The following is a 23129-nucleotide window of genomic DNA, read 5'->3' on the forward strand; positions in this document are numbered from 1 at the left end:
AGTCTGCTGCGTGATAATGGGAGGTAAATCTAGGTTTGCATTGATTGCATGTTATAATGATAATATTAATAATCCTTGCATTTGATCTAGCTCCTTATCACATCGTTGAGACGTCTCAAAGTGCCTCGCAGAATATATTGTAGAGTGAACTGACTGTATATTTTGTGAGCAAAATGGGACAGTAGTGTCCCACAAACAGTTGTGAATTGAGCGATCCAACTATCATTATTATTATTTTATTTGGAAGGTATTATTACCCCCAGAAAAGTGATCCGCCAATTGACTAACAACCGGGTTTCTAATTGCTGCTAAGTAAACAGAGGCGTGTGGAGTAACAAAACTTGCCTAAGGTTTCGCCCTTGGTGTCTGGGAAATGAATGTGGGTCCTCTCGCTTGTGAGGCGAGCGCACTAATCAATACGTATTGTGGTAGTTTGGGTCACAAATCTATTATGCTGCATTTTGTTGCATCCTAAAGTGTTAAAGTGACCCAAAATTTGCAGAAACAGCAGACAGCAGGACCAGCACCTGAGAGAAGTCACAGGTGAGCAGTAAAACACTGGTTTTGAGAGGGCAGTGTTTGCACAAAGCTCGCACAAGATGTACTTCTCATTCTCAGTGTCACTTAATCCCTGCTGGTCTCTCTGCCTAGCGGGCTCACATTAATTTCAAGCTCTGCTGTACCTAACTACCTCTTACATCCTTTTAATTTCAAAGCCACTGGCACCAGTAAAGCATACTGAACAACGGCACCTCAGTCATGCCAGCCAAGTTATAATGGCCTCAGAAATGATTATGCTCTGTTTGAAATTCCTTCCAATCTCTGGCCTATCTCGAGGTAGGTTGATGATATTTTCTTGTTCTGCATTCAGATTAAGTTCGATCATCCGCATTATTTTTGGATCGTGGGATTTTAGAGACCTAGGTACTGTCTCCTCTTGTTTTTTTTTAATCCAAGCTAACTCTGAAAGTCTGTCTAAAGATCACCAAGCCATGAACTCATCATGGAAACAATAGAAAATCCAGGGATGGAAAAAATCTATTCAGATATTAAGACTCAACCTTCAATACACTGACTGTCCTATAAACACATACACTATATTCTGAATGAAAAAACAACTTTTGGGAGGCTGGTAGATTATTCTAAACACTTCTCCCTCTCAGTAAAGACCGTTTTTCCCAACATCTGTTTCAAATAAAATTGGTTTCCAATTCTGCCTTCGGGTCCTACTTTCTTGATAATTTGGACGTGCTTGGAGGAATAGTGTACCTTTTCCGTACCTCAATGATGTCCACTTAACCACCTTGTCCTTCTCCTCCGAACTCTCTCCAACACATCAGTGTAATATTAGCAAAGAGCCCAACGCAGAGCTAAACAGTGTGAGGCTGAAAATCTATTTGGATTAAATTTCTATCTAAATTTACCCAAGATTGGCCAGTTCAGTAGAACTGAACTTTTCCGGACAATGAATTAAGATGTGAGTTTCTCCCAATAGCAAAATTGAAAGCAAAGACAAATTATCCCTTTGACATTGAAATGGGTGAGGTAATAGCAATTGGAGTTGGCTGCATGTGGCGCTAACTTGGTCCAAGCTCCAAGGGAGGTCTTTCAGTGAGACATAAATACCAGTATATTAGTTCAGTGCCCACAATCGGAATGAAGTAAATGAAGGTTAGGAAGATAGGTAGAAATAGTGGAACTGGGAATTCATCCAGCTGTAGAATACATCATTTGAGGGTACGTTGACATAAGTAGTTTGGTTAGTAGATTTATGTAATGCATAATTTCCAGCATGTAAAGAATAATAAATGCATACTTTGCAAAAAAAATGAAAACAGCAACCTCAGTGTCAAAAATCCTGCAATGTACATTGCATATTACAAAAGTATGATATATATAAAATGGCGTTGCATATAATGCATTGCATATATAAAGAACGTATTTCCACACATAAAGAGAAAAGAGTAAAGTGAACCACACATTTAGCACTTAGCAAAACTCCTAACAAAATCAGCTTCCTATTAAAAATGTAAAGAATCGTAAGATATTGAGACATGGAAAGAGGTCATTGAGACTCCACTGGGGCCAAGTACTCCAATCCCCTGCTCTGTCCCGCAACTCTTTTATGTTGCCCTCTTCAAACACTTATCCAATTCCCTTTTAAATGTAATTTTAAATTCCCTTCTTAACCTCAGCAAGGTTAAGGCATGCAGCCGGATAGAATTGTCTAGGGCTGAGATTCGTAAGAAAGCTCCAACCATTTCTTTATTGCAATCATACATTCTACTCGTTGACGACCCTTTGGTCATGGCCTTTCGCTGGAAACCGCTCATTTGCTTTCAATCAGAGACTTTTCTTTTTGTGCGGTGGTGGGTGCCTGATAGTCGATAAATATTAGTCTCACAAAAGAGCGATCTTTGAAACAAGTAGTCGCCCGACTGGGTCAATTTAATCCTTCACGAGAGAGAGAGAAGGAGGAAAAAAAAGGTCAGTAAATAGCAAAGGGGTATCGTAATGATTCTTTCTATTGCTTCTTTCTTTCTCTCTCTCTCTCTGTCTGTGTCTTGGGATCATTTCAACGGTAACGGAAAAACAAGCAGAGAAGCAAAGAGACTGATAACTCACCATTTGCATAAGGGTTGACTGTCTTTTTGTTTGTCATGACACGTGCGGTGGCATTATTAACCTAAGCAGATAGATGATGGTGTTAGCAAGTGGAGCAAAGGAGTTGCAGTCAAATTCCAAAAGGCATGCATTATTAGCATTACAGTTACATTTAAATAATGCATCTACTTGTGTAAAAGGGCATTAGATGCATGACAGAAACACACACTATTTTGATTACATTTACTTCCATGACAAACATTTGTGATTTTTCCAAAAAAGCATCGTTTAAAAATGTTGAAAGACGTAAAAATGCAAATTAAACAATACTGCTACTTCTATTTTAAAAAATTGAAAGCATGCGTCTACTTTCCATGATAAAGAGATGATTCGAAAGAATAAACAATGAAACCAAAATTTAACACAAAAAAAAAAGAAATCTGTATGAAGGAACATGCAGTGGGGAGGGAAGGGGGAAAAAGAGAGAGAGAGACAGAGAGAGAGACAAGGTACAATAAACGAGAAGATGGTCAAAAATGGACAAACAGTTTGCAGTGTGCAACATAACCCTTGGTAATAAGGTACCATTATAAAAGCAACATCTAGCATCCAACACTTGGAACAAGAGCTGTTTCCATTGCAAGAATTAACAAAATCATTCAAGCTTTAACCACAGCTAACAAAGGATAAAAAGAGGGTGCATTAATTGACACATATGGAGTTAACGATCTGAGTAAGATGTGCACGAATCATCATCAATCAAATCAGTGCCTCTCAGGCAGCTAAAACGTACACTCAAGTACAGGCGGACCAATAAAATAGCATCAAGGACTAATACAACAAGTCAAAAAATTCACGTGTTCAGCGTTTATACGTGAAACGGCAGATGGACTTCTCCACTTACCCTTCGCCAACATCGCCAGCATGTGTATGTATACAGTTACCATGGTTACTGTGAGTTTGGTGAGGGCCCTAAACGCTACCGTTGAAAGGGGGGAAATGAAAAGGCAAAATATGCAACATCTTACTCCAAAGACTAAACCGCTAAGAGCAAAATGGAATTGAGCTCTATCATCAATTTATATAATATAATATATACTGTATAGATGCAAAAGAAGGCAGCGTTGAACGGGATCAGTGGTACAGATTTCGTGTGTGTTGAAATTGCACAAAACGCTTTATTTAAAAAAAAAAGAGAGAGAGCGAGTTTTGGAATTTATATGCGGCAAATTCAAAGCAGGCCCTCGAGCCTCGCATTGCCCGCAGAACCGCGAACCTAAACAGCATTTTTTTTTTGTATTGTCCAATTTCATTCTTCTGTTGTATCCCACTATCCCTCATCAACCCTGCAGACTGACCAAATTGTTTTTTTGGCTCGTTTTACACAGTTTTGGAAGTTTTTTTTAATTATTATTAATATTATTATTATTATTATTATTATTTTTTTGCACCCAACTTAATTATCAAGTAACTCAACAAAGGAAACAATAGCAGTATCTATAAAACAGGATTGGCCTTGCCTGTCAGTCGAACAGAAACAGATAAAACCATCAACGACAAAAAAAAAAGAAAGTAAACAGATCCAAACAAGAAACGAAACGAAAACTCAAAAGAGCAAGGCCAAAAAACTTTTCTAACTCTATAAACATGGAAGGGCGTGGGGGTTGTGTGTGGGAGGGGAGGGAGGTAAGTGTGGGGGGGGGCGGGGGGGAGAGGAGGAAAAGGGGGGAGCACATGGAAAGACACATGATGCGCCTGAAACAACAAATGATAGTGAAGCAGACATTAAAAAGATGAAGGGAAATATTTTGGACATGCACCTCTATTTTACGGCCCTCAACCACCGTGCCGTGTAATTTCTCTCTCGCCCTGTCCGCATCAGCACTATTTTCGAAAGTTACGAAACCAAATCCCTGCATGCAGGCGGGAGAAGGGGAAAACAACATGCACATCATTATAAAAATCATTGACCACTTTTTCTCTCTTTTTTTGTCTTGTTCTTGCTTTGCTTCTGTAACATGCAAATTAGAAAAAATATAACAGCATTGAGATGTGCAATAAATAAGCAACAGATGTGAACACGTCTCGTTCAAGATTATACACCTAAGGAATTGGAAGTATGGTACGAAAAAAATAACACCATCACTACTTTACGGGGGGGGGAGCGGGGGGTGGGGGGGGGGCGGGTTGTGGGGAGAAACCAATGCAATAAAGGAAAAAAAAAAGCAGTACCAACGGAACCTCGAACCGATTTTGAAAGGGCGTCTTTTTTCACTCTCCGCACAGTAAGACGGAAAACGTGAGAAAGTAAAGAGGTGCCATGCAAAACGAGAAGAAAAGAGGGGTAAAAAAAAAAATCATTCCTGGCAAAGGGAACAAATGTGCACAGAATTTGCACTGAATGCTGTTAAACTGTAAAACGCCGCTTATTATGGCATGCCGTACTGACTTGTAAAGTAAAGAACTGGCGTGCAACAACAGGGGATAATCTACGACAGATTCTTTTACCATTACAATAATGAAACAAGTCAAATACATGTCACAGCTTGGCAAAGATTTCTATTTTTTTTAAAATAATGAACGGCAAAAGATCTCTTAATATGGTATGGATTCAAGACATGAGCTATGAAATAAACAAATCAGTTTCTGAAATCAATGAAATATTGCAAAGTTACCAAAAAAAAACAGTCATTTATACACTGTACACCAACTGCTTAACCCTCGTTGCCCCCAGGCCTTTCTGAGACAGTGTTCGATTGGGTAAGATTGTTACGTTTTAGGTTTACTGCGTAGTGTGCTGTTGTTTTGGTTAGCCGGGCGTCTGACACACACGGAAACCCCGGCACCATGGTCAAGAGTGTCCAACCCAGTCAGAGTTCCACATCATATGTGCTACCGACATATACAGCTGTGTGGTTGTGGATTGGCAGTACTTATGGTGACTGGCACTCTGTCTCACTCACCAACAACTTGGTTTTAGCAGGTGTCAGAGGAACTTCCAGATGGAGTCACCCACAAAAGGGCATATATCTAAACACACGGACAGCTCTCTGTCACCTTCGAGCTGCTAGCTTAGACTAGGAGCTCTGGAAGTCAATGGTGAGGAGCCTCTGCTAGTGTTTTGGGGGTGGGCGGGGGGGGGGGGGGGGGGGCAGGAGGAGGGGACTTAGATGGATTGAACTTAACTTGTAAAATTCATTGTCAATTTACTAATTCCACCAGGCATGTGTGCGCTGAGGGTTAAGAAGCACCAAATACAAATACAGCAGCCATTTTCGTTAACTTAAGCAATATTGACTTTATGTGTATTCCTCTTTTGTATTTACATCTATTGATGGGTGGTGGTTGGGAGGTCCATCAGATCTCCATTTGTGTCGTGTTATGTGGAAACCTTTTCTGCTCATGACCAGACACTTGCTGACTGATTGACAACACGTGTACTCCATGTGCTAACAACCTATCGTTTTATTTTCAGAGTCAAAAGTTCCCAATGTAATTTGATCAGTAAAACAATAGTGGTAACTGCTTTTTATTTGGGGGTTGGCTGATCCTGACTACTATGACTGTATGGAAATAGAGACAAAGTTCACCATGGCTAATTTCTACTACTAATTTCTACTGGGGCGGGCGGGGGAAAGAAAAAAAGTTTCTTTGCAAAGAAAACTTTCCAGCAGTGTTTTGCTGAGAACCCTGCCGTCAGCATCAATGCAAATGATAAACACACATACAAACGGAAAGTAGAAATTGTCCTTTCAGCCCATGGATCACAGGACTCACTGCACTGAGGAGATCAAGTGCATATCGGCCATTTTAGGAATTTACAAGACCCCATGATCCTGAAATTGACCTTTGCTCCACAAAATATAAACGGGGGAAAGAACAGAGAGTAGTTGTTCTAGGGGTTGGTGTATTTGCTTCACACTTTCTTACGTGGGCAAATATTAATTTTGAGCTCAAGGCAAAATACTGCCGATGCTGGAAATCTGCCGAAAGTTCATTGATCTGAAACGTTAACTCACTCTCCTCTCTCCACAGATGCTGCCTGACCTGCTGCGTGGTCCCAGCGACTTCTGGTTTTACTATGGATTATGAGGAGCTCCGGAGTTAAAAGCAACGGCGTCAAATGTCCCGTGAATAAAGCTATTCAGAAAATGCCCCAAGATAAAGCCCCATACAGGCCAATCAAAAGAAAGCAGATTCTTATTCATCCAACTCAGCTACATTTTAAGTTGTCTCAGTGCTTTTTTTTTAAACTCACTGCTCAGTCCTCCTAACAAAAACCTGCACTAAAATTCATCAGTTCTTGTCAGGACTGTTGGAATGAAATGGATTGTAGTTGGAGAATTCATTAGTTACGTGGGATTAACAATCACATCTTTTACCTACACCATACACAGCGCATTTGTCTCCTAACTTCGTGAGCCCAGCCAATTCACAACACCCACCCCTTCTCCTCTGTCCCTGACTTCGAGCAGAGCTGACAAACTCGGGAGAAGTGGGAAATCGATTTGAAAAATGAAAATCGTGTTGCAAAAAACGTTCCATTTTCCGCAGGGTGAAACGCAATTANTTTTTTGGTACGTTGTTAGATGGCGATATTTGAAATCAAGAGTAATGCACATAAAGGAAACATTGAACTTCAATAACTGGAGGGAACTGAACTGCAGAAGGGGACATTTTCGCTTTGCCTAGTTTAATGGTCTGAAAAATACGGCAGATTACATTTTTCACAGCAATAGATGTAAACGTGGCAGAGTGTGTTACACTGTTCGTCAGCAAACTCAATAATTCTAAAAGTATATGTAGCTCGTTGAGAAAAATTTACAGCACTTGCAAGAATTTAGTAAAAGAGACACTATTTGACATTGTACAAAGAAATTGCTGGCGTACTGCAAAGTTTAACAATTTAAAACAAAACTACTTCTGACTAGAAATGCTAAACCAGGAGCTAACGTGTTACAATTATTTTCTGACCTAGTTACTGTAGATCAGTTCAGTTGTTCCTCCTTTTCACATCTAACTATTCTTAAGGAACGAGAGAGATACATTCGTTCAAGCATGCCGACATAACAAAGGGAACAACTTACCTTAGATCCTCTCTCATTAAAAATTATTTCAACATCTAATATTTTACCAAATTGCTGTAAGAGAAATGACAAAGACGATCTTTAGAAACCAGAAGAGAGAACGACTCTCGATTTAGCGCAATAAAAACGGCAGCAACATTGCAATATTTTTGACTTCGTAAATAGCTGAGGTACACCGCAGGGTAAGTGTCATTTGGCAATGGAGGGAACAGGCTTGATCAACCAAATGGCCTTTTCTCACTGCATACAGTCCTTTTTTTATCTCCTTCTAAGGAGGAGGGCGATAATGAAGTCTATCATACGCCCAGCAATATTTTCACTGTTAGCTTTCTCGCAGGGTTTCTGCAGCTAGTTTCAGCCACCGGCAAATGACAAATCCCATGAGGGTTAATAACGAAATTCATAAATCCAAGGCGCAGCGTTACTGGGGGAAAAATAAGTGAATGGCTTACTTTTTAACAATTTAATTTTGCGTCTCACGGTTTTGTGACGATTCTCATTTATTTATATTTCATCTGGCCGGCCCAGGTTTGCCGTTCTTTCCCTCCGGAAAATGTGTCTTCCCGACAACCCGCAGAGAGGAATTAATCTACACCCTCCTCCTGCGAGCCTTCTTCTTTTAAATGCGTTACATTTTTAAAGCAACCTTATCTAACTAATGTTCAGAACGTTCCAAGGCCTTTGTCCACTTAGTGAAAAACTGGGGCCGGTTTCTTTCAGAGCAGAACAGAAAAAATCAATGCTCATTTGTTACTGACAGACATACCCTGACTCCCAGCTAAATGACTACGAAAAGGGCAGATCTGTTTGCTGACAGAAATCTTTTATGTCTCGGGATTATTCAGAACATTTCGGTTTGAACCTTGAGCGCCCACACCCCAGCGACACTAATGACGTCCGGGGGACCAGATATTTTCTATCCCACTGCTAACCCTCAGAGTTGAACATCCGCACACTGAATGCTACTTTGAGTAAGACTTGGAGATAATGGTCTCAAAAGCAGTCCTTTTAAAATGAAGTGCGTGTATGGCTTTACCTGCAAAAAGTACCTCTCCGATGTCTCAAGCTCGAAACTCGAACGGGTGTGAGATAACATTCCATGATGCGAGTACTTTTGACTGGTTACCCTATAACTAGCCTTTCAGTGGTTTGTCAGAGCTGCCCTCCTCATAGTGTGAAGGACAACAGTTTACAAGCAACAGATCAAATGGTGAAGCCAGTCTTTAATGACCACCCTGGGGATTAATTTCATGTCATTCCTTCCAGCCAGGTAGTCTCCAGTTCAAGTCTGAATTATTAACATTATGTGGGGGAAGGCGGGACTGCCTGGAAATCAGGTTAGCCATGATACCAGTGCCTCATTTTCTTTGCAGACAATCACCAAGGCAGGTTTGACTGCAACTTGATCAATTGACCGCAGCATTTAGTATTGCGGCTTCTTACGAGTTCATTAAATCGGAGGCACTTACACCAAACATTTGCCGAAGATCTGGGTCCCGGAATCTGAACGGAATATTGGAGACATGCAGCCTTTTGGGCTGTGTTTTGTTGTCTGTGTTTTCGGAAGGCTGTGTTTGCTGTTGTCCATCAGTCTGTGCTGCATCATCTGTCTGCTGAAATGGGGTGGGCGTGTGGAGGGAGGGAGGGAGGGAGAGAAGGAGGCGGGTGGTGGTGGGGGGGGTGGTGGGGAGAAGCACAGAAGAAACAGGTTAAAGGTCAGCCTAAATTCCCATCGTCACAAACACAATACCATTTTTAACCCCAAATCTATCCAAATCTGAATTAAATTCTCATTTCCCCGAGTCCAGTTCATGCCAAATACAATGTACGAGGAAACCACAAAGGAACAAGTGAGAAAAAGCTTGGGGAGGAGATAATTCTTATCCAACATATATCCGACTTTTCTTGCAATTACTATTTTTCCAAGGAATTTCAATATTAAACCCTATTTGAAAATACTGGGGAGAAATTCCAGATATGCGTTGATTTGCATTTGTGCAGCCACTCAGAGCGCCCCACATTTTGGCAAATTGTCGTATTCGGTCTTGGTTTTGAAACCGTTTTCCTGCAGTTCTTTAAAATGAAGGCTGCGCTTTGGATTTTGCCAAATTCTGGATGCTCCAAAATGCCAAATATATAGTGAAAAAGTCTACACCCATGTGGAATTTCTTCCTCATGCGTAGCAATTTTGCAACAAAGAGTTTTATCACCGTTTTCTTGTTCCAACAGGAAAAGGTCTACAGTGAAAGTCTGCATTAGATGGTTTATGGTGATCTGTAGCTGTAATATCTTCATTGGGTCCTATTTACATTATTTATGGCTGGACAATCCACTGTAGACTTCTCAAATGGCTTCATGAAACACTTTGCCATGACGTATTCGCAAGAAAGTGATTTTTAACGTAAAATATTTAAACACCTCTGCAAACAAAAAAAGGCCTGGATCCTTCTTAAAGAAAACCTTAATTTGAGTACTTGAACAGTATCTGCCGTAAGCAAAGCACAGCCTTATTGCAAAATATACAGTCAATTTGCTTTAGAGTATATTCTGTGAAGTGCTTTGAGATGCCTCGAATACCTGATAAGGTGCAGATTAATAATAATACAAGGATTATTATTATTATTGCTGAACAGTGTACACTGAAGCATTTTGGTTTCAACTTGCTGCTGCGAGCTCCGCCTGAAATCAAATTCAAGCCGTTTTCCTCCGAAAATTGAATTGGTCACTAAAATGAGACTTGGAGCCACTGATTTTTAAAGCTCGGTTCGCCAGACGCTTGGTAAAGGCAGAACACACTGTCTCACTTCACAGCCAAGCCCGTGTTGGGGTTTTCGTAAGTATACCCGATACACAGAACCATAGAAACCAGGAGGAGGCCATTCAGCCCCTTGAGCCTGTTCCGCCATTTTATAAGAACATGGCTGATCTGTACCTCAAGTCCAATTACCTGCCTTACCCCATACCCCTTAACACCTTGACCTAACAAAGACACGGTGTCGTCTGGTGACTGCAACTGTCGCGGACATCTGCGGCGTGGATCTGAGCCTCTTGTCAAAAAGATGTGAACGCTTCACTCAGCTGCTGTTTATTATTACCTGAAACATTTTACGAGATTTCCTGTTCTGAAAAGTATGACATTCCGCGAACGCAGGGGAGTGGCTACAAAGCATAAAACAAACAACTGATTTTACAGCCTGTTGAGATCCAACCATTTTTCTACTTTCACGTAAATAACACTGTCCTCTAAGCTGTCCTGGCAAATTCAGAAGCGTAATTTAGGGGTCAGCCTGGCAATATTTTAGCCCCTGGATCAGGAGGTTGTGGGTTCGAGCCCCACATCTCAAGTCGGGGCTGACACTCCAGTGCGCTGCAGGGGACATGCTGCGTTATTGGAGATGTTGCCCTTTGGACAGACTTTGAACTGAGGCCTGGTCAGGCGGACACTAAAGATGCCTTGAGATGATTCAAAAAGAGGATGGAGTTTCTCCCGGTGTCCTGACCAACAATCTTCCAGATAAAATTGGTCATACCCTTCATGGCGGTGTGTAGGAAATTGCTGTGCACAAATTGGCTGCTGTGTTTGTCTACTAAATAAACTGTTTACACACTTTACATTAAATCCTGTGAAACACTTTGAGACATTCTGATGCCACGATAAGGCGCTAAATCGAACACGAAAATGATTATAATAATTTTATTGTATTTATTCTTACTAAAACAGGAACGTGCTAATATTCTGAAATGCAGAATGTAGTTTAGTTTCAGCATTTGCAGTAAGCAGTTGACCTTCAGTTCACGATCTTCTTATAACAGCCAGATCAAGCGATTTCAGAAATACAGCACACTGCTCATCATTGCAATGCAATAATAATTCAAATATCCATCAAAGCCCATGCTACTGTATCCGTTTAAAACATTTATAATTTCAAGATGCAGCAGAATTGCATTCAATCGGTCAGCTTTTATTCCAACTCCCCAAATCCCCTTGCTCTGTTTCTTCATCTTAATAAAAAAAATAAGAAAACAATAGTTTAAACGGGCACTGATCTATAATTCACACATCACTCTTAATCTACCAGCAACATTAGCCACACGGGTAATATACTTGTCAATAGTTACACACAGAAAATATATTACTCCGACATGCATTTAGTTTCTATTTTCTTATTTCCCTCTTTCTCTTTGGGTATTTATGTGCCAGGTGGTAGAAAATAGCTTAGAGCATCGCTAGTTCCTTGCTGTCACCCCTTATGTAACTTTTGCTCAGAAGTGCCGAGCTGTCTCTCCCTCAAATCCTCTGTCCAGCTCCTTGGGGTAAGGGTTTGTCTCCCTTTTAACAGCAGAGGAAGAATTCTGAACTTGTGTCAGTGTTTAAAGGGTCTGATCTGCCTCCAATTGACTTAAGATTGGCAACGGAATAGACCCCCTTGAGTTTTCATCTCAGGGTCCTCGTCTGCGTTACAGTACATTGGAGCCCTAACTTGTTACCCTGCTACAATTGCCCTTCACACTCCATCTCCTATACGTGACCACAAGGGGCTCTGTTCATCAGAAATCCAAATGGATTTGATGCTTCTTAACACTGCTAGTCAGCTTCAGACATGATGTATGCGTTATGCGCACTTGCTCTGAAAGGCAGTGGGGAAGTACGATATGATCTCAAGCGGCCAAAGGTAGGGAATTCTAACAGAAGGAATTTAGCCCGATTCAGATTCAGAAATGGATTGACGCACAGGAACAAATGATGGATGAAGAAAAGACCAAGATCCATTTAGTATGCCTTCCACCTTCCTGTCGGTCGCATGCACATATGTCCCAAACTACCTATGTACTATATGTCCCGTAATGTTATTTCCTAAAAGGAAACTATCTATACCTCTCCCTTTGTAAGAATTGTAAGAGGAAGTAGCTGCATTTTAATACACCTTTCCACTTTTTTATGGATATTTTTATGAACAATATTAGGTACTTTTCAACAAAAAAAGAAAGAAATTGTTGCGCAGAATGCATTCGAGAGTGAATTGTTAATAATCTGAGCTCACCAGAACTGTTTGGCTGACACTTCACACGTTAATGGACAAGAAGTAGTCTCAAGGCTATACTCAAATGGAGGAGATAAATGTCTCCAATAATGCTCCTTCAACTAAAAGAACAGAGAGTCTTTCACTTCAGCACAAATCAATGGAGAACCTTTAGGACTAAAATGGAGGCACTCTACAGAGATTACAGCATCAGCTCGACGAGATCGCCTCCAATATTATTTTTAAGCGCGTTAGTCCAGGGAAACGCATACACGTCTAGGAGACTGCCAACATGTTAATGCAATATCAGCACAATAGCATCTCGCACAGTCTCCAGTTCTATTGTACGTCCCTTCACTTTTTCTTTACAAAGGTGGAAACTGAATTCTCCTGTTATCAATCAACAGTCAGGAAGAACTGTCAAATCCAAACGTGGTTATACGAACATGTTTTGACCAAAAAAAAATAGTGAGAGTGAAGGATTTCTATCAGAAGACTGCTGTATTATTTAAACAGAGAAGGATTGTGGCAACCCACTAAGAAGAGCCATCCGTGCATACTATTTAAACACATTTTGTGTTCATTATTGTGAGAGATGGCAGTACTGGGGAATTTTATAGTCAATGTAATTATTAAACTCTTTTTAAGGTCAGGTATCTTACCGCAAAGCCAGATGCAGAGTAAAGCTTCTTTAAACTGGTGAAATAATAATCCTTGCCTTTGATATAGCGCCTTTCACGTCAGGAGGATGTTTAAAAGCGATGCACAGGATCTATAAGTGTAGTGATTGTATATTTTGTAGGCGAATGTTCCAACAATGGGGACGAAATTAATTATAATAATCATAATAATCTTTGCTTTTGATATAGCGTCTGATCACGTCATCGAGAAGAGTCAAATCGCTTCACAGGATATATTGTAAAGTGAATTGACTGTATATTTTGTGGGCACAAATTCCATCTGGGTTTAGGTTTTCTTAGTACCTTATTTCAGAGCTTAAAGAATTAAGTGCAGTCTTAATTCAGAAGCCGGTGCGTTTCTTTTAAGAACTGCAGAAAAACGGCTTCAAGATAAAGATCGAATTCAACGATCCGCCAAATTTTTGACGCTACGAAGTGTTACATGGATCGAGTAAATCAAGACCCGGGTGGAATTTCTTTGCATAGCAATCCAGCCGAGGTCTGTTTGTAAAGAGAGTCTGCGATTTTTGCATTTCTTTACAGACAAGATTTTTTGGTTGCGAACACATTTTAACCCCCCCCCACCCCCCCCCCCCCCCCAACTCGTGATCAAGCTCAGAATGAGTAATGAGCATAATAACACACAGGAACAGAATACGTATTAATAGCACTGCATTAATAAATTGAAAAACAAATTCATCATGTTTAGTGAAACAATGCGTTTGGAAGAGCACTGCGTTTGTTTTTCTGATAATGGGGAATTACATTAATCATTTCAAGTTGGCTCAGTAGTTCCAGCTGCAGCGCTGGATTTCCAACCCAAATGGTTCACATTTCCTTGCCCTTGTTGGACATGTTTTGCTTGTTCTCTGCCAAGCTGCTCTGCGCAGCACAGTCAGTATCTACATGGCTTATCATACGAGATGCGCTGGGACCAGAGTTGTGCGTACGTGTAAGATGTAGAAACTGTGAAGGATTGCCACTGCTTTACGCAAACCAGTGCTCGCTTTGGGGGCCAGCTTCACTGCAAATATCTTAATAATAATCCTTGCGTTTGATAAAGCGCCTGATCATGTCTTCGAGACGTCTCAAAGCGCTTCACAGAATATACCCTCAAGTGAATTTCCTGTATATTTTCTGGGCGAAATCATGCGCAGAAATGTTTTGTTTTACATTGAAACTTGATAAAATCATCCCACAAGTGAGGTCCATATTCATAGGTACCACCCACCCATTAAGACTCCCTTTTTGGGGATGGATTTATATCATAGTGCCACATCACATCAAGACCAGAAAAAGTGAATGCTACTTCTTTGGGATTTACGTGGGCAGCTTCTTCAATTCAATTCAATTCATGTAAACGACTGCCTTAAGGTAAGTATTTATATTATTTGCCAACCTACAGAAAAAAAACACACAAACAAGCAGTTTGCCCCAGCCCTGGCGTGGTGCTCAAGCGGTTGTCACTGACAAAATGTGGTGAGAAATTCCATTCAAAAGGAATTTGAGAATAATTGAAGCAAATAAATTTAGCTGTTTACACGTATGTGAGCAATTTTTATAATGCTCTAAATGTACGTTCAGACGGATGGTTTTGTGAACTGGGCATAAAGAAATCGGTGTCATGCAACCAGTGAAATAGACTGTAGGCTGGGTTCAATGGTAGACACTTTTCAGGGCTGAAATTCCACCTGGTCTTAGCCTGTAAAGCCATTTAAAGTTAAGGTGATGCAGAATTGTGGAAAATTTGTTCATTCAGGCTTAATGGCCTGGCCATCAATCCCCCAAATAAAAGTTGTTCATTCATGTCACGTCTGTTTGTGGGGATATTGAGGTGCATAACATGGCTGCCAAGTTCACCCACAAAACACAGTCACTTTATAGCATCCTTTACCTATCCCATGAAGTGCTTTGGGACATAAAGGCGCTTTATCAAATGTAAGGATGATTATTGTTATTAAATTATTAATTATTATTTAATTTGGCATCTTATTTCCAGCAGTTCTTCAAAAGAACCACCTTTGAAATAAAGACTGAATTCAAGGTTTTTTTTAAACCACAAATTTCTGTGTGGTCTTCCATTGTAGGACAAAATAAAATGGTTAAGCCTAAAATGAAGTAGAATTTTGTGCCTCAGGCTGAATTCAAAACTGGAGTCAGTTGATGATTCTGCTCGCAGAAAAAGCTGGACCTTTGAAGGAGTGCAATAAACTACCCTAAAAGTGGTATTGCATTACCTGTGGAACACAATGCCAGACATATTCCCTCTTGTTCCTCTACCTCAGGGGCACAGAAGTTGTTTTCAGTTACAATTTCATGTTTATTGATTTACAAACTGCTTTATCTCTTTCTTGTAATTATGACATCAGATCCTATTAAACCTCCTTGAATCTAACTCGTGACAAGCAATTTATCAACATCAGAGAAAGGCCATGTGTTCGGAATTCTAATGCGCTGTAGTTAAAAGATCGTTAGTAACACGACACCAACTGGAAAGTAAGGCGAAAAAGAAACCCATACACTTATAAAAAGCGAACATGATAATCCTCTTGATTTAAGGCAGTTTCATCCTCCACTGCTGTCTGAATAGATACAAATGGGGTACATAGCAATGAGCCATACAATTCTGGATTTATTTAGCATAATCCCTGGTCTAGACTATGTCCCTGAGTAGTTCATGTCATGTGGTATTTGGACATGAACAGAACTGTCATTGACATAACACCCCCTAGCTGGAGAGGAAATAGTTTTTTGGTCACGTTTGTTATCCAGTGACCCCCCAAATGGACACACACACACACATGCATGACATGTGAGTATTGGATTGGGCTGAACTGTGTTTTGATGTTTCTTGACTAGATCACTTCCAGTCCTTTGGCGATCAGTTCAAGAACAGTCTCGAAAAAGTCTCGACCCAGCTGTCTGTACTGTTTTTAAAAGGAGTGCGCTCTTTTGTTTTAATATATCGATGAAAAAAAAAGGGTGAGTTATGGATTGGGCTGCCCAGGGCGACAGGAGCTGGAGGTTGCTATCTTCAGCCAATTCAAGAGGGATGAGATGGATATTTGGCAAAGAAATCGATTGAGAGGTTTGAAAACTAGAGGAGAGCAGGATTACTTTTGTTCACTGTGGAACCAGTCAGGTCTTCCTTTGCGATCCTGTACATTGCTGCATTCCTATGTTACCACCGGTCTCATCAGCGCTGTTCCCTGGGGTCCTCTTCAGGCAGTTTCTCTTCCTCCCAGTTAAATTGGATTGAGACCAATGAAACTCTGTACCGAGAAGAAGTTCAAGCATGAATGTCACTTCTGACTTCAGACTGATGTGTAATCTCAGACCTCCTGGATTCTGCAGTTTAGGGGCAATCCCATCTCATCAGCTCAACGAGAACATTCTAAAATATGTATTTACATTCCAAATACGTGCCCCTTAAATGGTTTCACTTTTGAGTCGTACTGTCTCATTATTTGTGCGTTAAATGGCTACTGATAAACTAAACACACACACACATTGGTCAGAGCACTCGCCTCGCAAGCGAGAGGACCTGGTTTCGATTCGTGCGCAGCACAAAATGTTAGGCAAGTTTCCTTACTCCACTCGCCTCTGTTCACTCAGCAGTAAGTAGGAACCGCGGTTGTTAGTCGATTGGCGCATCGCTTTTCCGGGGGTAATCAGGCCTTCAAAAATAAATATAATAAAAAACAATAATAATACGTTGGTCAGCCAATTCGTAACTGTTTGTGAGACACGGAGCTGGCTATCGTATTATTATTATTATTATTATTATTATAATAATAGAGCCAATGCACTTTGCTACCAATGCTGAAAGGCTTCCAGTTTCAGCATTTATTTAGCTTCTGAAATGTTACAAAATTACGAGAGTTGAACTAAATGCGTCTTCCCGCATTTGCCCTACTGCAAAGTTGGTATAGGGTTAGGTGAACGCTGAGTAAAAAGCTTCAATAGACCATCAAGAAGCACTAAGAGGGTACAATTTATTAGAGCAAGGACTTAAAAGATAAGTCAATGCAGAATCTCTCAAAGCACAAGTATTGCTGCCCGCCGTGCCGTTTAGGCTTTTATACACCAAAATGGACTGTGATTTTCTTCAAGCGTTGTTTGATTAAGTTGACAATATTATGTGAGCAATGGTTGAGTGCTCACTGTGATGTATTTTTGACCAAATTGATTTGTGTAATGAACACTCTGCCTCTATCTCTTCAGCAAGTATGAATACAGCTCTTGATTTAACCGGTAATGCTAGAAGCCAAGTAAATTTACCGCCACCCACAGCCAGCTCTTTTCAATCAGAAGAACAGAGCTGCAGTACATAAGGCAGCATAATTCAATACAAGCTATAATAGGAGAAGAGAATATTATAGCAGAGTTCTCCAATATACCACCTTTATTTGATTTGTAAACCTGTGGAAGGAAAAGCAATCCGGGAGGATATAAAGGCAAAGACTATACTTTAGCTGGTGTCAGATGGATTGCGGAACAGAAAAATCACACACGCACATACACACACAGAAAAAAAATGAAAGCAGTATATTTCCTGAGCATCGGGGAGGGGGGGAAAAAATATTCTAAAGGTTTGGAAAAGGAATGCCACATAATGTACGATAATCAGATTAAATAGAGTAAGTTTGGTCCAACGTTATTCGAAAGGTTAGCAAATGGGACCTCCTAAAAATTGCCTACATATGATATGAAATGAAATGAGATGAAAGTAGAGGGACCGATGGATGTACGTCATTCCGGGGAAAAACACCTTACGCTACAGATAAGACGTGATACACATCAGGAATTGGTTCCTTGGCAAATTGTTTTGAGTGTCTTAGGCGTGGACAGGAATGCAAAGCATCACATTCTAGTCCAAGTTCTGTTCTTAGAAGGGATTACAAATAGAGTCAATAGAGTGTAGAGGGTTATGAATTTATTTACGTGGTAAAGATTCAAAAAAGTCTTTAGTTCACTAACGTGCGATGGAGATACGGGAAACTCACGCATTAAAGTCCAGCTTTCCCTCTCGGTCTAGTTTCCCTGGCCGACACCTCTCCCAAGAGTGCACCTTGCGTTCCAGACACATCAAATTTCCGTGTGTGGCTGACATAAACACGTGGAACTTTCAGCTCTGGTTCGGATACACTTAAGCACGCTGATGGGTTTCTGCGTGACTATTCAGGGCGCAAAAGGTTTACCAAACGCTTTCAATACTGTGATAGTCTCTGTGGAGGTCTGTAGATTTACTGCAAAGGCTACGCACACACTTCTGTGCGCAACTGGCTGCCACCTTTTCGCCCACAAAATATTCAGTCAATTCACTTTACAGTATATATTCTGTGAAGCGCTTTGAGACGTCTCGAAGACACGACAAGGCGCTGTATCAAATGCAAGGATTATACTGTAATCATACAATACGGAGGGTGCCAAGCTGCTGTGTTTATGTAATAAGTATGTGAAGCAGCTTGTAGCATACCACCAAACATGATTCAAATCAGCCTTTATTTACAAGGAGAAGTTAAATGGTTGCACGCACGGCATTCCCGATGATCAGACTCACAACATAAACACTCCTCTTTTCCCTCAACCGGCTGTTTGAGACCATTTTGGTTTACAGTGACCGCTGCATTCATCTCCTTGACAACGAAGTAGAAACCCACTCGGCTTCTACCTGCGACTTGGAAAAGGAAAATTAAGAATAATTGGATTGCATCCTAAATGTCAATGTTGTTTCTGTAAATATTCAGAAATACTTTACCCAACTGACGCAAGCCAGCAAAGATCGCAATTTATTTCCATTCCGCTGACAGAATATGCAAACCTTCGAGCGAAGACTGAGTGAGTTTTATACGCCTCCATGACACAAATCCAATAGTGTGCCCAGCACAGGTCAGTGCAGTGTGGGAGCAGTTTCTGTTTGATAGATTAAAATTCCGAATTATCAGGTTTAAAAAGTCCCAGATTGTATTTCGAACGGTTTCAACTCACGGACAGCGCCGTCCTTGGGCTGGCCGAGAGGCTCAACCGAGGTGTCATCTGCCTGTTCAAGTGGACGTCAAAGATCCCCACGGCACTGAATCTGTGATTTGTTCTGCAAACCTGTTACCCATTTCAGACGCAAAACGCAAGTTGCAAATAGCACAGCACCTTCTCATTTGCGGAGGTCAGGCCCTGGACCCCAGAACGAATTGGAATAGATTCATTTCTGAGAGTCGGACTCAGTAGAGCCCACTTGTCACTCTCTTCATATTGTCGCTTCTCGTTTTCTTTCCTACCAAGTTCTGATTCTTCTCAATCGATCTCCGTTTGTTTTGGATCTGAGAACTTCAGAGACCGCCTGCTGTCATCTCTTCACACCGGTGGTCTTCTTGCCCGATGAGACAGACTTCATCGCCGTCTCTTATCGCTTCGGATTATTCACACCACGAAGGAGACATTTAAAAGGGGGGCCTTTTTCGACCCATTAATTCCACTTAAACTCAGAGACTGTTCCCCCGTCTGATTGATAAGTATCAGACCTGCACGACTGGAGGAACGACAATGCACAAATGAAAAGTAATGGGATTCCAGTCGTGCAATGAAAAGATAATACATGATCCAACTGTGGCATATTGGAAATCCCCCCTGTTGGATTACACGATTCCGTGCCATCCCGTCACACATTTCTCATCTGTCGTTCAGTAAGCTGGAAGCCTGTCCAGTTGGCTATTGATAATCACCGATCACTCTCTCGATGACTGATATGGTCACAATTTGCACAGAGTCGCAAACACCAGCCATAGCAGAGAGTGAAGGTCTTATTAATCATTTCACTGCAAAGTGATCCATCTTAAAGGTTTCTCCAGAAATGTCTGCTGAGTGCAGGTGTCGTCACTTTCGCCCCCCCCCCCCCGCCCCCCGCCGCCACCCGCTCACAGGTATGAATTATTTTGGGAGCTGGAGGGCGGAACATGGAACTACAAAGTGCTCCACTGTAATACGTTGAGGCTACAACCTCCCTTGCCTCTTCAGCACCAGCCTATTTTGCAATCTGCACAATTGCAAGAGCAGACATCCATCCAGATCAATGGTTTAGCCTCCATCACAGATGTGAGCTCCATTTCCCAAGTGACCAGACGAGAGGGAGGAGCGAGCTAACAAGGCTTGGTGCTGCATCACAGAAACTTCACTTTTTGATCAATTTTTCTGTTGATCAAGGTGAGGGCGGGAACAAGTTTTCATTTGTCAAACTCAGTGCAGAATCATTCCCAAGTTAAGCACAGCAGATCAGGCAGCGAGTAAAGTTCCCTCTACCCTGAACCAGCCAAGTGCCTTAATCCCACTCATGTTCTATGTTCCAATTCTCCACATTAAATATGTCCATCGGTGCTTAGTTTTGAACATGTTTATTTCATATGGATCTTAACTGTAATCAGCACTGGTCTGACAGCAGATAAAGAGGCCTTTCCTCCCATTAGTCTTGGCTGGATTTAACCCACTGCCAAAGATGAAAGAACTGAATTCTAATCCATTGTGCTGTCCTTTAAAGACCCTTCTAGGCTACGCGCCTATCCAGATGGGCAGAACAAGATGGGAAAAGAGTGCACTGATCAGATCCAGAAGGGCAGGGTGCTTTCTGCACACAATGTGGCCCATTACATGATCTATTCATGAAATGTACTTGAGCAGCGGACAGGAATTGGGACTGGATGTATGGGGGAAAGCATTCCAGATGGGAATTAAAGTGCAAAAACACCAACAAAAAAAAAAGGGCTTTAGAAACAGCGCAACAAAGCAATGAATCAAAGCAATCAATTTACACAACCACAACAATTGGTGGAAAAAACTGCTGTGTTCACTGAAGGTACGTATTCTGGGTTTGTTACCCGACTCCAGCATTGGAGGGTCAGTTTAGATGATGTGATTCCATGTCCCGATGTGGAGCTTGAACCCAAAACCTCTTGAGTCAGAGGCAAGAGTGCTACCATTGCATCAGACTGACACACAAGGTTCCACTGTCGTATATATTGCAACAGGGTTCCACTGTTCCAGGTCAAATCTGGTTTTATGACAATACAATAATAATAATAATAATTATCCTTGCATTTGATATAGCTCTTTTTGCGTCTTCTAGACGTCTCAAAGCGCTTCACAGAATATACTGCAAAGTGAATTGACCGTATATTTGTGGGCAAAAGGATCATCCGAATACAATAATATGGAGCAGTCAGAAGCCCTAAAGTAAGATGTACACACTCGTCTGCTCTGTTCCTACAGATTGAAGTGGGGGAAGATGTAGTGTGATTAGTGGTGAAGAAGTCCCTGCAGCCCAATTGATATCAACCTTTCAGAACACCACCCGACTCTCATCACAGCATCAAACTGTTATCATAAACGACACCAGATCCTGGCTTCAACCACCCTTCCTGGTAACTCCGTTTCACTTGTTAATTGCTTTACTCTGGTGTAAAGAAATTCATCCTGGTGTCCTGAAATTGCCTTTTGCAATCCTGACCATGTACCCCTGAGCAGGTGAATCGGAAAGTCTTGTTCTGGGTTGAGTTTCTTTAGCAAGGCTGATCGAATCGTCATTCATCTAAGATGGGCTCGTTCCTCTAACAATGGCAGGAGAGCAAATAAAAATGACCTGCACCGAAGCCAGCTCTGTGCCCATCCCCCTGCTTCCACCCCGGGCTTGACTTTTCTTTTCATCGCAGAAGATGACAGCCCATCTCCCCCGAGGTATTTTCTCTGGAGCTCTCCCACAGCCTGAGGTAGGGAGGGAAGCAAATGTAATAACTCGAAACGTGGACCTGTGCCACACGTGGGTGAAAATTGTGTCGATGAATTGGGGGAGAACTGGAATGCTTGCTGTTACAATACGTTTTCTTGACCAGAACCTTTAAGGGAAAGGCATCGATCGTCATGTAATCTGTGTTCAGTGGTCATGCAATTCTAACCAATTTCACACGGGCTATGCAATTATTACTGTTTACCACTTCCTGATCTCCCACTGGATTTTAGCAGTCAAACCATGAACCAACTGTTATAGCCTCAGTGCATCAACAAATGCACAGCCACCCAGGCAATGAGCCAGAGCGGACATGGGAGGAAACTCTTCTCTATGGTCGCAAGTCGCAGCAGGACAACAACAACAGCACAACAGCAAGTTACATTTGTACAGTGCCTTTCATGTCAGGAGGACATCCACAGGACTAGTCAACAGAATTAGACCATCGTTCAAATTAAAACAAGCTCACGACTGTTAACTGTATTAACTCGAAATGCAGTCAATATCAATCTATGATACCAACTTGAAATGACCGAAGATAGATGGCATTTGAATGGTTGATCCTTGTTTGATGTGCTCATCTATCAGGTGCTTACAGGTATATCACTGTAGCTGAACCACTGGACCAGAGCCTTTCACCAAGCCTTAATACCTCTACTACTCAAGAATTAGCAGACACTAAACTTAACAGTAAATCTTGTAAAGCATTTAAACATCCTCCCAGTGTGAAAGGCACTATATAAAATGCAAGGATTATTATTATAATAATTTGTACTATTAGTCCTAGTTAAGTACCTGTCTCTCATTCTTTTAAATATTCTTATTGATCATGGCTCGACAACTTTCTGGGGCAGAGCATTTCATGTTTTCACGACCATCTATAATGAAGGAATATTTCCTGACCTCAGCTCTGAACATTTTTGGCCCAATTTCAAGCCGGTGCCCTCTTCTCATGTATGAACTC

General features: G+C 41.3%; 1 protein-coding gene across 13 annotated transcripts in view; it reads right to left on the minus strand.

The window, feature by feature from the left end:
- Nucleotides 1–23129, minus strand: part of rbfox1 (RNA binding fox-1 homolog 1) — a 642946-nt gene that overhangs the window by 56010 nt on the left and 563807 nt on the right. For 12 of the 13 annotated variants that reach the window (XM_007893782.2, XM_042341049.1, XM_042341050.1 and 9 more), the window contains 4 exons: nucleotides 9161–9304; nucleotides 7692–7745; nucleotides 4425–4517; nucleotides 2626–2686 (listed from right to left, as the gene is read on the minus strand). In XM_007893782.2, coding sequence (XP_007891973.1) covers nucleotides 2626–2686; nucleotides 4425–4517; nucleotides 7692–7745; nucleotides 9161–9304 — 352 coding nt within the window. The remainder of the gene's footprint in view (nucleotides 1–2625; nucleotides 2687–4424; nucleotides 4518–7691; nucleotides 7746–9160; nucleotides 9305–23129) is intronic. The other variant, XM_007893779.1, reaches the window with a different exon arrangement.

The sequence above is a fragment of the Callorhinchus milii genome, unplaced genomic scaffold (assembly GCF_018977255.1).
Source record: "Callorhinchus milii isolate IMCB2004 unplaced genomic scaffold, IMCB_Cmil_1.0 Scaffold16, whole genome shotgun sequence".
NCBI classification, from domain to species: domain Eukaryota; kingdom Metazoa; phylum Chordata; class Chondrichthyes; order Chimaeriformes; family Callorhinchidae; genus Callorhinchus; species Callorhinchus milii.